The sequence below is a fragment of the Adelges cooleyi genome, unplaced genomic scaffold, assembly GCF_023614345.1.
Source record: "Adelges cooleyi isolate 19-005CV unplaced genomic scaffold, UGA_ACOO_1.1 ACOO_flye_CR_arks_rails_tigmint_CR_PRNA_376, whole genome shotgun sequence".
Classification (NCBI taxonomy): Eukaryota; Metazoa; Arthropoda; class Insecta; order Hemiptera; family Adelgidae; genus Adelges; species Adelges cooleyi.
In genome coordinates this window covers 6,680,172-6,694,293 of record NW_026096053.1, presented here as the reverse complement: position 1 = coordinate 6,694,293, position 14,122 = coordinate 6,680,172, and the positions used below count along the sequence as shown (strand labels likewise).

Sequence of the window (14,122 nt, the reverse complement as noted above, 5' to 3'; positions counted from 1 at the left end):
AAACCTTCGAAAGTCCAGTGGTTCAAATGGATATTTGAACGTTTTTTTACCGCAGTTTCGTTGGCCACAAATTACGGTTATAATGGAATTCACCGCGCGTACTTGTCCCGCGGCGGCGGATAGACTTTTTTTATATCTTTTTACATAATAAACCTACTTGGGTTTTTTTCCTTCTAATATCACATCCCGAGGAAATAAGTAGGCCTATACAGGTAGATCAGCGGGGGATAACCGGCGGCCATTACATAAGCCGGTCACGAATATGAGCTGCTTCCTTCTTAAGTCGCCGCTGCCGGTTATAATACTATAATATGTAAGTCTCGGTTTCGACCGATCTCTCAATGGCGCATGTCAAAAATCTGTATTTTTAAATTTTTATATAAATAATATATTATAACATAGAGGCAAGTACAAATATTTAACTACCGCGATTCAATGTTCGGTTTGGTCCATTACTTGGTGGTTTTGCCAGTGTAAAAATCAGCCATTCAAGTACAATTATTCAAAAACAAACGGCGAACGACTAAAATTACAAATTAGCCCGTGTTAATTGTAAGTCTTGGCGATCGTGGGAAGCAACGGCGGGTTAAAAGGCAGCGTTAACACGCTTACGGGCTGATCTCTAACCCCGTTATGGGCGCACCCGCGTTGTTGCTGATGTTGTGTTTTTTGTTCGTGGAAATGCTGGCCGGAAGGATACAAAATGTTAGTCGCTCCGAGTTACTCGCCTAAGTAGGGTTTAGGCCGCCGTCATAATGTGAAATCTTGTGTAAGCGACCTTTTATGTTGCCGAAGAAACCCTAAATCCTACTAACACCGGTAACCGTTATTTATATTCACGCTGTAACGCTAAAATTTGTCACTCCAATTCACGTTCTATCCGTGTCAGTATTCATCAACCGTAATCTTTCAGTAACTTTTTAAGGCGACATCCTTAAACTTGCAATAATCAGATTGTCATTATGTTAAGCACATTGGACATTCGTACCTAATTAAAAATCATTATTTCAAAAAAATGGGTTCACCAATAGTAGATTGTGTTATATAAAATAATGCAACAAAAAATTTCACGTAGGTAATACATTTGTTTGAAACGTATCTCCTAGGGCCTATCATTTTATATTATTATATAATGCAATATTTATATTAAAAAAGGGAAATTAGCTCGTTTTGACAAAAAAAAACTCATTTTTATGTCTTAAGAACCATTTTAAATTTAATAGGTTTTTTGCACGCCGTATACATCTATATGATACATGTAAGCGTGAGCTTCTGGTATAGGCCTTAACTTGTTTTTTTGAATTTATGGTTTGTTCCTAATATTATATAAAATATAGTATTGACTTGTACCATGGAATTATTAATAATATAAACTAATCTTACAAATATTTCGAAACAAGTAGACAAATTTAAAACTTAATGATTTTATAAGTAGTTACAGCCAGAGAAAGAAAACATTAATTGGACAATTGTAGTAGTCTTTTGGTTAATGTCAGTACACGATAACTCATTGACAGTTACTTGTTTTTTTCCAAAAATACAACATACCAAAAATGTAATTTTTTTTTTAAAGAGTTCCTAAGCTAATAATAAAATAAAAGCTGTGTTTGAATAATATTTGTATACAATCTGTATTTTACAATTATTATTATTTGTTATTTTGTCGGATGACAAACCATTCGAATTTATTATGTTATTCGAATAACTTTTTTACTTCTTCAATTACTACGTTATTCGATAACGTTGGCCTAACTCCGACCCATGTTTATATTTTCTTGTTTATCTAACTTGAAAAAATCACATCGTACCATCAAGTACTCGCGGACCTCAGAACCAATAGGGTTTTTTCGACCTTCGTTACAGACGATATTGTAAGAAATCACGAAGCAGCTGTTTGTGTACCGTATGATTGTCATTATAATATTATTATTGTCTTCGACGGCTATTACGTGTACATAGACAGTTTTGTGTTTGCACTATTTTTTCTTTAGTTTTCGTTCGAGTATTGTATTGTTATTAACCGGTGTAGTGCGTTACATAACCGCGTAAGCACTCGGTAATTGGATTGCGCGCTTATGACTCACACGTTCGGTCAAATGCAAATGTTCGGCCATCGTGACCGACCACTAAGTATATTATGGGCTTTTGCAGTCCGCACGAGATGATATTTTTGCGGAAGAACACGGAGCGTTTGTTTTTTTTCGGCCGCAATTAAACGGTCGATAGGCCTAATCGATTATATATTATACTTATATATTATAGGTAGTGTAAGTACTCGCGGGCATTGCGGCGTTGGGTAAGTCGGCGGCGACGGCGACAATAATAATAATAATAATAAATTGTTGTTATTAGAATAAAACGGAACGGTCTCCCGTCGACGTGATACTTAACGACAACAAATTAATACCACGGGACATATTTTAAGTAGTACAGCTGTTTGGTAAAAAACGGGTTACATTTTTCTTACCGTCCGAAACTCGCGGGTGTCCGGGTGTCCCCCCGAGCACGTTTCCCAATATACATATATATGTGCTTTACCCGTCCGCGAATCGATCGAGACGGTAAAAAAGGAAAATTTCAAAAGAAAAAATTGTCATTTTTCCAAAATAATATATTTTCTTAACACCGGAGCACGGCTGTCGTCGGACACGGACACCGTAAACCGTGGAAACGCGACCTCGCCCGGGGAAAGGTTAAACCGCTAACAGTGTCGAGCATGTTCCGTCCAATGCCATCGCAAAAATGTTTACAAAATAATACAACGATTGTAATATCGTTCGGGCCGTGGAAGAACGGCGGCTGTGGTAAAAAAAATTGCAAGGAAAAAGCATAACAAAAATACACGCGTCGTATCAATGCGCGGCGGCGTTAATGAAAAATATCAACAAAAAAAAAATGTTCAAATCGCATTTAAATGTAATCCATCCGCCGTCGGATATAAAGTGTTATCGTGTGCGACACGTTTAGCGATTAGCGATTAGCGATTCCGATAACGTGAGTGACCGGCGGTACGCGGCCAACCGTGTGTACGGGCAAGCTGTTATTATTAGGCGTTTGGCGGTTACGTTGGGTTTCCTTTTTTTTTCCAGTGTCCACGTCGTAAACGGCGACCGTCGATGAAAACCGTTGGATACACGCGCGCAATGATCACGTGTTTGGGGGTGCTGTTGGCCGTCGGGTGGGCCGTTGGGACGCAGGCGGCCGACACGGCGGTGTACTCGCTGAACGGGCAGAACCTGCAGTGGCAGTGCGCGTCCACCAAGAACATCTACGCCAACACGGGCCGGTACACGTCCAAGAACATCATAGCGACCCGCGTACAGATATGGGACGACCGGGCGTTTGTGCTGACGCCCAGGTTCAAGACGGGCGTCCCGTTCACCGTGGCCGAGATGGACCTCAAATGCAACGACCGCTGTTGGCCCATGCTGACGCCGTACCCGTGCTGGGCGATGCACGACGAAGGCGACGCTAACTCCATACAGAACGCCGTCGACATATACCTGGACCCGATGGGCATACTCTGGGTGCTCGACACCGGCCTGGTCAACACGATGGAACAGCCCGTCCGTCGGAGTCAGCCCAGGATAGTCGCCATAGACGTCAAAAGCAACCAGGCAAGTGCCCATTGAACCTTGAATATCTATCATAATAGAAGTAATTGATTTCTTTAAATAAAAAAAAACACTTACAAAAAGTAACTAAAAAATATTAGGCATAAACACTTCTTGTTCTGCTCTGGCACTACTACTCCCCGAAAATTGTGTTGCCTTCTACCCTTTTCCTAAAATAGAACCTTTCCATTCAATCACTCCCAAAGATCTTAAGTCATCTTAAGCTACGTCGGTGTACATTTTCCTAGGTTTACAGCGAAGCCGTTTCATTTTATCTTCATAACTCATTATATTATGATCTGTCCTTTGATGAAACTCGGGTGCCGTGTCTACTATATACCCATTATAAACACAGGAAAGTGCAATTAACAAATAACAATTATAACAATAAATTATGAAACCACCGTGGAAGGTAGAGTTGAGATTATAACTCGTGCATAATATGTTCTAAATATTTAGTAGGTATCATAATATAGTAGAGTTAGGGAAAGTTAATGTTTAATGGGATTATTACCTACTAGCGAAGTTATAACTTGAGATTTAACGATTAATTCAATTTTTGGCTAAGCTAATCAAGTTAAAAGCTAAAATATGGACTTTTAAATTTAAATTATAATTAGGTGAAAATTGTTTAACTTTAAAATAATTAAACCTTTATTATTAACATTTTTCTTAGTTAAGACTATGGTAATTAAAATGAATAACGCAATTATTGATTTAAATACATTTGTAATTAGGTTAGTATTAACTAAAATTATATTATTTAAATCAACTTTCTGGTAAACGTGCGGCCTTTCACATTTTGAGTGTTGATATGTTTAACAACATTACTTTTCACATCAGTTATATCTTATTAAATCCACCATTCCTGCATTTTCCCCCTCAAAAGGTATTTTGCCCTTTGTGTAGGGTGTACGCGCTACCATATTTTTTGTTTCTCTCTTCCCTAAATGTTTAGTTTAGATTTATGTAAGTCATTAAGTTTTATCTAGTTTTAGTTTAGTAGATTAATGGTCGAGATGTATACGTTGGGGTTTGGAAAACTAACATGAAAAGGTTCTATCTCATAATTTATTTTTAAAATGTTCAAGAAAGCTTTTGTAAGGTTATGAAAACTTATTATTCAGATTTTAATTATACTAAATATGATAATAAAATAAATCAAAACATAAACAATTTTTTTATAATGCATGGATAGTAACTGGGTAAAATTGAAATTATAATAATTAATATTTTATAAACTTATTATCGTGGTGTACAGGAGGTACAATCAAATAAGTTATCGGTGAAGTATACGAATTAATTTATACTCATAAAATGTTAAGCGTAAAATAAATTGTTGGATCTACTATAATTATTGCAACAAATTTATAGTAAATAGATAATAAATATTTAAGTAACGAAAAGTATAGAACCTTTCAAATTGACAATTATGATCTAATTAGAACATTACTACTCTTACAAATTGCACTAATGGCTCTCACGACATTTATAATTATTATAGCCTTTCTATAACTGTGTTTTCACATGCGGAATGTGTCGTTTGTGTCTATAATTTCTATTCAAAAATACAGCTGTTCGATAAATATATTGATTTGGATTATTCCCGAAAGTCTGAAACAATTTTTTTATCAGATTGAACTAATGAATATCTCGCGCGTGTACCTAATTGCATATGCATTACCTAATTGTATATGTTTAACTAGTTGTACACACAGAGAAAACACGCAGATCTACTTTATTTGTAAGTCTAATTTTTTTTTAGTTATTCGCAATATATAGTGTATTATTGTTACATCATAAATCATAATTACTGGGATAGTACGAAATCAAACGCACAGCGCTTATATAAGATTGTTTACTATTAAACTCTTAAAAGCGTCGCGACTTACGTGATGTCGTTCAGTCCCTCAGGTGATAAATACGGAAGAGACTTGGTACATTCTATTTTTTTTATTCGTATCGTTTCACAACCGGACATAAGTAATTATTTTTTTTCTGGGGGAAAAAAAAGATATACTCTCTGGGGAAGTATATCTATATCAACCCTATAAATGCGTCACCGCCAAAATGAGTTGGAACAAAACTCGTTCGAGTCCCCTTTCGATTTTAGCCATACAAACGCAATGCGAGATGGAAACATCGGTGTAGAACATTTCCCAACTGTACAAGAAATTATTTCTAGGGAAAAGCCTACCGAATTACTTGAACTTCCGTCCCCTTCGACGTCGCTTTCGTTCGTAAGCCTACCAATTCCAATAAATCACATTACGCCCAGCTAAAGGTATATAGATTTTAACGGTTCCGGTTTTGCCGACAAATGTTTAACAATAATAATCTCGTTTTTATACACTTCGTATAGTCACGATGAAAAGCTTTTCAATCGTTGCGCGCGTCCAGCCTAATGCCGGCCGGCAACAAATGAAAATCTAGATTTAAAAAATCTCCCCCTCCCCCGATCGTTAAACAATTAAATTAGGCGTTTTTTGTTTTCCTTTCAAGCACGGAATATTACTTTGGATTGCGATATTATTATTATCGTGGTAAAAAATATCCGTAAATAAAATACACACACACGCACATATATATATATTATTATTGTATTATTATAAACATAATAATATTATATTATACTATCGTAAACCGTAACGAGCGGTGCGTTTTACAAAATGAATCTCAAGTAAATTACCATATTATTATTTATTACTATGCTTTTTTCTGGGTATTAAAAAACATTATAACAAAAAAGAATCTTACAAGAGATTAAAAAAAAACAGAGTCCATTAGGGAATCCGTGGCGCGGCGGTGGAGGCAATCGACCCGACACCGTCTCCTCGGACTCGGAAAGGGTTTACCGGCGGCGCCCTTTTGTTTTCTAAGCCCCAAACATCGAGACGCGGGTAGGTACCCTCCCTCTCGTTTTACCCCTGTCCCATGCCGAGTTCATTCGCTAACCGCGACAATGATATCTGCCGCTTGACTGCCCCGGCCCAGTGTTCGAGTGTGTTGTATTTCGACGGACCTCTCTTTTGTAGAGGCATTAATTTCATACACCGGGTGGTGTTGTTAATGAATGAGAATTATGGCGGCCGTCGCCTATTATAAAGAGCCATTATGATAATAACACTCGGCTTATCTGCCGGTCTTATAAATAACAACTCGGTTCGCCCCACGCCAAGAATCGCCGTCCGATTTCCATATTGTCCGCGTTCGGTTCCAATACAATCGTTATGGGATTACACGGCCGCCTAAGTTTCTGAATTGGCTATTCGATCCAGTAGATTACAATCGTATATTATATATAGTACCTGTATAAGTTTCACGGGTACGGAAAGACATCCGGCAAAGGTGCGTTATAATTCGCACAGACTTAATCGTATACAATACCGAGCTTGCACATAGCGAATAGGTAGGTAAAGGCTGCTTAAAGGTCCGACAATTTAATAAAATCACCGCAAGGGCTGGTCCTATGCTTCGGCAGGGTTTCGCCGAGTCCATATTGCTAAAGTTCTCGGACACACGATACCGATCTTGGACAAATGCACTTATACTAGCACACATCAGTTCTAACAAATGTACACGGAGTGAGTTAGAATAGCCCGGTGTCATTGAACGCCGATGTATAAAACTAAAGCTCTTTTTTTTTTTTTACTGAAATGCAATCAATTTTTGTGCAGGGGACTTATGGAATTGTTTGAATGGCAACCCTCGTGAGCTCTGTATTTACTGGATATTATTGTTAAACTAATTTAAAACGTGCTGTTGTTTTATGTAACGTGTGTTTGGCAAAAAAAAAAAACGGAGTAAATAAAATCGTGATTTCTATTATTTTTCCTTCGGCGAAGAACAGAAAAGATAATATACCTTTATATTATTACAGTCATGGTATCTTAGGACCACTGGACCGAATCGTTCATAAATCAAATACAAACAGTCCTACCATCCGGAATCATATCTAATACTTATGTTTGAAGGGTCGAAATTGAAAAAGTTCTCACCTTTTCCTCTAAAACGAAAAATACCCCACAATACAATATTTTGACACGCTATAAAATATAACAAAAAACGTTTATTAATTTTCTCGAAAATAGTGCTACCATATTATTATAATAATAGTAAAATATCTGGAAAAACTCGAATTCTTATACTTTCGTTTTTTTCTAGACAAAGTTATGATCTTTATGAAGTTCATTATATGGAACATATAAAACACGTCATGTATAAAACATTAAATATGTTTAGGAGTATGTTAAACTTTTGTATCAGGTGTAGGTATAAGTAAGGAAGTTTTAGTAAAAAAAATGTGTTTCTCTCGTTTTTTAAGAAGTATAAATATTCAAATTGTAAATACTATTTTAATTAATCACATTATATTAAGACTTAAATAAAAAATAAAGCTTAGCACGAATCACCTATAAGATCTTCTTGTCACCTAACAAGTATTATTTTGTGACAATGTTTTATATTATATTTTCCTTTCGCAAATATTTCAATTCTATTTAAGCATTGCCAATCTAAATTCTAATACAATTCTTGAACCACACTACATTACAGCTCTTTGAAAAAATATACATTTTCTGGTGAAATCTATTTATAAATCTAGATTCTTAATATATAAAGAATTGTATTATGTTATTAAATTTTATTACGTCCCCCAATGCTGTCAACTTTTTTACTATGTTACTCGGTAATCTAATAAGTTGTCTTCAATTCCCTGTCGGGACATGATGGGGCAGTTATATTTGACCGCCCTTGTTCTAATCTATAATAGCGTTATTAAGACTAAATTGGATTATAGTTCTTTTCTATTTTGACGCTACTTTCTTGGCTCTGAAATATACCCAATCCTCTTTTAATCTCGTGTCTACACGCCATTATCGACGTACATTCCCCTAAGTTGTTTGAAGTAGGAATAGCCAAGCCCTCCTCTTGAATTCGGAGTCTGCCGTTTTATCGTTTAATATGACTTAATCTGGAGATTCATTTTTCTTTCTTCTCTCTAGTCTGTTAGTCCTACTTTCGCATTAAAATGCAACATACTTCGCTTTTATCCTTGTATTATTTATTTCCTAATTGATTTTACATTGCTTTGTAATAATTATCTCCCTTCATCAGTTGTCTTTCACAAAGTTGTTTCAAGAAAAATTAAAACTCTTAGATCAAATTCCCATACATCAAAAAAATATTTATGTTTTCATAATTTTCTCAACAAGCTTGTAAATATTTCGGAAATAATATACTTTGTTCTCCTGCCAAAAGGTAATTTTGAAATATTTCAAAAATAATAACAAACTTGTTGATACCATTTTAAGAACATCAACATTTTTTTTCTGAATGGGAAATGATCTAAACAAATGGTTTGGTTAATCTACTACTGGAACTATTCTACATAAAAAATGTTAATGATTACTCTTGACTGAATTTGGAGTTTTATCTCAACGTTGGCTCCGTAATTTATTTTGTTTCTTAACAATGGCACAGCACCTATAAGAACGTTTCACGACAATGGGTATCCTAAACATAATATTTTATGTTTTTTTGTAATTCAAAATAAATTTAAATAACTATATCTTTATCCCTGACCCATAACAATGCGATCACCGTTGTAGTATATTGAAAGGCTAAAATAAATAAATAAAGCAAAAATACTTAAAACTAAGCACCAGCATTATGTCCTTAAGGATAACAGCACCTATTGAATGTTATTATTATTACAATACACTAGATAAAAAAAAATAGACAATAATTATTACCATAATATTACAGATTATATAAATATAATATTTACACAACGTCTCAATATAGGAGTAAAAATTAAATGTCGAAACACAACATTAAAATATATTATGTTATATGATATAACAATATAATATTCTTTGGTGTATAATAATAGTCATGGTTGTTCTTAACAGTGTACTCGATTTTGTGTCGGATTTAGGTCATTTTTATTTTAAATATTAATACAAGCCCGTAGTAAACAACAAAAAACTATGTGAAACATGTCAAATGCGCTTAATTATAACGATGGGAAATGAGGTTAAATATTTGACGCTCCTGTGCGTTATATACATACACACAAAGGGTTTGCATAATATGTTTCCAATATATTGTAACAACAACAACAACAGCCCGTATTGTTCGCAATAGTTGGAATAGTCTTCATGTTTTTAGATATACATGTAGGAAGTTTCGCAGAGATCTTTGGGAAGTTCCGAATAATTGAACAAATCGTTTCGAGTCGTCGGTTAATTGCACAACAAAGCGGTCTCTGGTAAATTTTTTTTATTAAAAAAATACATCCGTTTTCGTATTCTATACTCGGTGAAAGCGTTTGTCTGTAATCTATAGTATATTATGTTAACCGATCGCAGGTGTAATTGAATACGAGCTCCGTTAGCCGTAGTGCAATTATTACTATTGTATGCGTTATTAATAATTAATAATCTATTTATTGCTCACGGTCAAAATCAACGACAAACCGCAATGTTATTGAGGTCCACGGAGCTAATATAATAACACAGGCATACAGCCGCCGTTGTTGTTGGACAATATAGGGCCCATAAGTGGTCTGCCGTTTGAAATAGGAAAGGAGACGAATTCAATGGCGGAGTGAAAAAAAATGTTTACCTTGGTGGCTTGCAACACCGAATACGGTCGCTGGCGTTAACGTTAAACATTTTCAATTTATTTGTACGAACATTTTCAACGAGCTTAGCCATACAGCTTACTAGCGGAGAGTTATCTGGCACCGCAGAGGAACATTGGTATCATAATATTACGTTATTGTATATTCTGCACAGAGCGCGCTTAACAAGCGTTTGTGGTATGTATGCAATAGAGCTTACACCGGTACAAAACGCATTTCCAAACGAGAGGAGAACCCGGGGGTATTCGTGAGGCGCCGTCATTGTCGCCGAAGAGGCCTTGTAGTGACACGAGGGGAGGGGCCACAAACCCGAGGTTGGGCGGAAAATAAAAACACAATTAACGACATTGCAGCATAACAAATAAAAATAATGGGCTATTGTATAAGATAAGCGGTAAAACCGAGAGAAATGATTATTGATTCGATTCGATGCCGCAAAATTTGGATCCCATCCTAGTGCGGAGATTGCAAACAAATAATAATAAAACGTGTTTTTACGTCCTCCCACGTCGCACGCAGCTCGTTGGTTATTATTGCGACAACTTTATGTATTGAAAAAAAACTTTAAAAAATAATTGATGTCGTTAACTTGAAAATACATGTCCAATTATACCCGTTCTGTGTAACAGCGCACATTAACGGTAAGGAATTTTGAGGTTTAGTCGATATCGCACTCCACAGTACAGTAGACGCGGAGCTTTTCGCAATAGACAATCAATAGCTCTCAATGATTTAGACTGGATCGTATTCGAGTACGAAACATTGATATTGAGTAGTTGTTTACAATAAATAGCGACGACAGATGCCAAAATGTACACGTGTCATCAGAGACAGCGGCCGCAGACCTTAATATCACTGACCTTATAGACCGCCAAAAGCAATTAACTGTTTTTAGAGTTAGGTAAATAATATGGCGTTTCCATGCAAACTAGTGCTTATTGTATAACTTTTCACTGTAACGCGGTTTGTGCCTCCCCAAAAACCGCATCCTCGGGGTTGAACGTTTGGCAGTCGCCAGATACGGTAAACAGTCGCTTACGGATTTAATTTTCTTTTCGGCGGCAAATCGTACACCACAGACCACACCGGCACTCTCGGTCGACTCCGTACGGGTGTTAACGTATTGATTAAAATTATTTCTCTCCATCGTCACTATACCATGCATGCACCGGCATCGCCGACACCACCAAAGGCCCAAACACACTTGACCGGCCGGTTTTGTCATTGTTGTTATTCCAACCCATTCGCTCGATCCGATCCGGTCGGGCCATCTGCCGCATTCCGTTTACGGCCTCCGTAATAGGACCCTGTATTGAATAATATACCGATCCAATGGTATTTCGTGCGTCGTAACTCATAACATCAACATAGGGTTACACATGATATAGGCGTTTTATCTCTAGGTCAGATCGTAGCATGTAAATTGGATTTATGAATAATATGATGAAAAGGGCGTGCAACGTGTTATTTATATAATATCTGATGTTATATTATCATAGTGTTCAGCTACGACAAGCTTGCTTAACTAAATCAAAATCGTCATTCTGAAACTGTCGATCAAATCGGCATTTCGTTACACTGAGCTCACGCTTGGTATTGGAATACGTCAAATTTAGTATGTCTGGACAGACGCTTAACTTTTGCATCATTAGGCAAGATGGCACGTTGTAAGAAATCGTTTGTAAAAACATAAACTTTTAGCGAAACGTCATTAATAACTGTCTCCGTGCACGAGTCTAAAGCGAGACTCCCTCATGAATTCATAAGTAAAAAACAACATGGCGATAACGATTCGTTATTAAGTACTCACACAGCAATTTAAAATACTAACTATTATTTACAAAAATATACCATTGAAACATTTGTGATAATAGAATTTGATTCCTCTCAAAAATATTATATAAACATATTTTGAAAATTATTATAAAATACTGTACTATTCAAATGAAATGTTATTAAAATATATTATTGCTTTGTGCGATATAATGGATAATAAAAATAAAGTATAACAGTTCTGGTAGTAAACCAAAATAAATTACTTTGTTCTTTAATATACACAGCAATATTTAACAAAAAACAATAAACAATGCCACTTTTTGCATTTTTGGGAAAATTTACATTTCAAATTTAGTTCTCCACATTGTTGTGCGTTCTTTTATTTAGCTTTTAACGAAATTGCATTTTTAATATTAAAATGAGAGATGTACGTTTTTAGTGTTCTTACAAATCCTCTCTTAGAAAATAAACTGCTCGTATCCAGCATTCGTTCGATGGTGTTCAAACGAAATATATCTTACTAGGAGAATGAGATAATAAACATATTTAGCTTATAAAATTTGTTAGATGACTTTACTTTTCATAAATGTTTCCCACAGAAAACCATTAAATCCTATACAATAATTAATATGAGCTTTAATAAAATATTTAAAATTATTTTTATACTTTTGTTGGTTGATAGCAATGACACCCTGGAAACGTTGATAGATCACTTCATGCGTATTCGTGGATAATTTGGGTCTCTAACATATGGTCTTGGGGATTAAAAGCTACATTTTATCTTAAAAACAAATGTGTGGTGTACAATGCCTAGTGTTTTAAGATTTCACTGTCTAGTGTATGGTGTTGTTTAACAAAAATTAATTTAACAAAAATAAAACTGAATTATTTTTTTTCTCCTAAATTATAAGAAATATTTCCAAGTTTTTTTATACTTAATGAAAGTTCCAAACAATGGCAATGTCTTCTTTTAACCCCTTTCTTTGTTTTAGATTATACTTATGTCGCGTGATTAATTTTGTACTTTTTGCGCAGATGGTGAAGTGGATCGACTTATCGGGACTGGTGTGCTCGGCGAGTCGGTTGAACTACATCACAGTTGACTACGGCGAGGACGGTAAGGCGTTCGTATACGTGTCGGACGCGGCCACCAGGGCAGTGATCGTATGGGACGTGACGGCCGGCCGCGGGTACCGAGTCGTCTTGCCCAAAGCTATTACACAGGACTGCGGTAAGCGGGACGTGCTGTACATAGCTCTGGCGCAAAAGACGACCGGAAACGTTCTGTACCTGACGTACTTGAGCAGCAACCGGATGTACGCCATCAACACGTGCAACTTGCGACAGGGCTGCGCCGAGGGCACCGTCACCGACTTAGGACCCAAACCCCGCAAGCTGGTCATACTCGGCACGGACGGCAAGTCCAACCTGTTCTTCCGGTACCGCGGTCAGGGAGACATTTACGTTTGGGACACCGACACCGGGTTCGTCTCCGACAACTTCACGCTGCTGCAGAAGGCCGACGACTGTCGATTGGCCACGCACGTGCTTCCCGGCTGCAACCGTCTTATGTGGGTGGTCGAGAGCAACTTCCCGGACTTCATATCCGACAAGGTCGGCTGTTTGGGCGCCAACGTCCAGTTGCATCCGCTCGAGAAACAGAACTGTTTATCATCATCCCAAACCTATTAATTGTTGTATGTTGTTTATCGTTAATAATTTATTAAAAAAAAAACATTAAATAATAATATAAAATATAGTTTTTGTTGTTAAAAATGTTTTCGCATACGTCTGTTATGTGCATTCGGCGTTCTGTTCAACCTGGTATCGATCCATAGTAATTTAATGCGTTGTATTATAAAGGTATTAAGCAGACTCGAACGTTGTTACCTGTCGGGCGAAAACTTGTGCAAACTTTTCGAGTCGGACGAAGTAATGATTTTATGATCAGATACGAATAAACGCCCGGAACTTTCTTTGTGGACAGTATTAGAAACTTCCAAGTAGGGATTTCATGGAAACCAGCTTTTTATTTTGGCGAAAACCCCGAACGATTCCTTCATCAGACCGAGTTTGTCGTTGAAGG

General features: G+C 36.5%; 1 protein-coding gene across 1 annotated transcript; it reads left to right on the top strand.

Moving 5' to 3' along the window:
* Window positions 1–2,972: 2,972 nt before the first annotated feature.
* LOC126840721 (protein yellow-like) lies at window positions 2,973–13,728 on the top strand. Its single transcript, XM_050576637.1, has 2 exons — window positions 2,973–3,617; window positions 13,072–13,728. Exons 1-2 carry the CDS (start codon window positions 3,117–3,119, stop codon window positions 13,726–13,728), a joined length of 1,158 nt encoding a protein of 385 aa, XP_050432594.1. The 5' UTR covers window positions 2,973–3,116.
* Window positions 13,729–14,122: the final 394 nt, after the last annotated feature.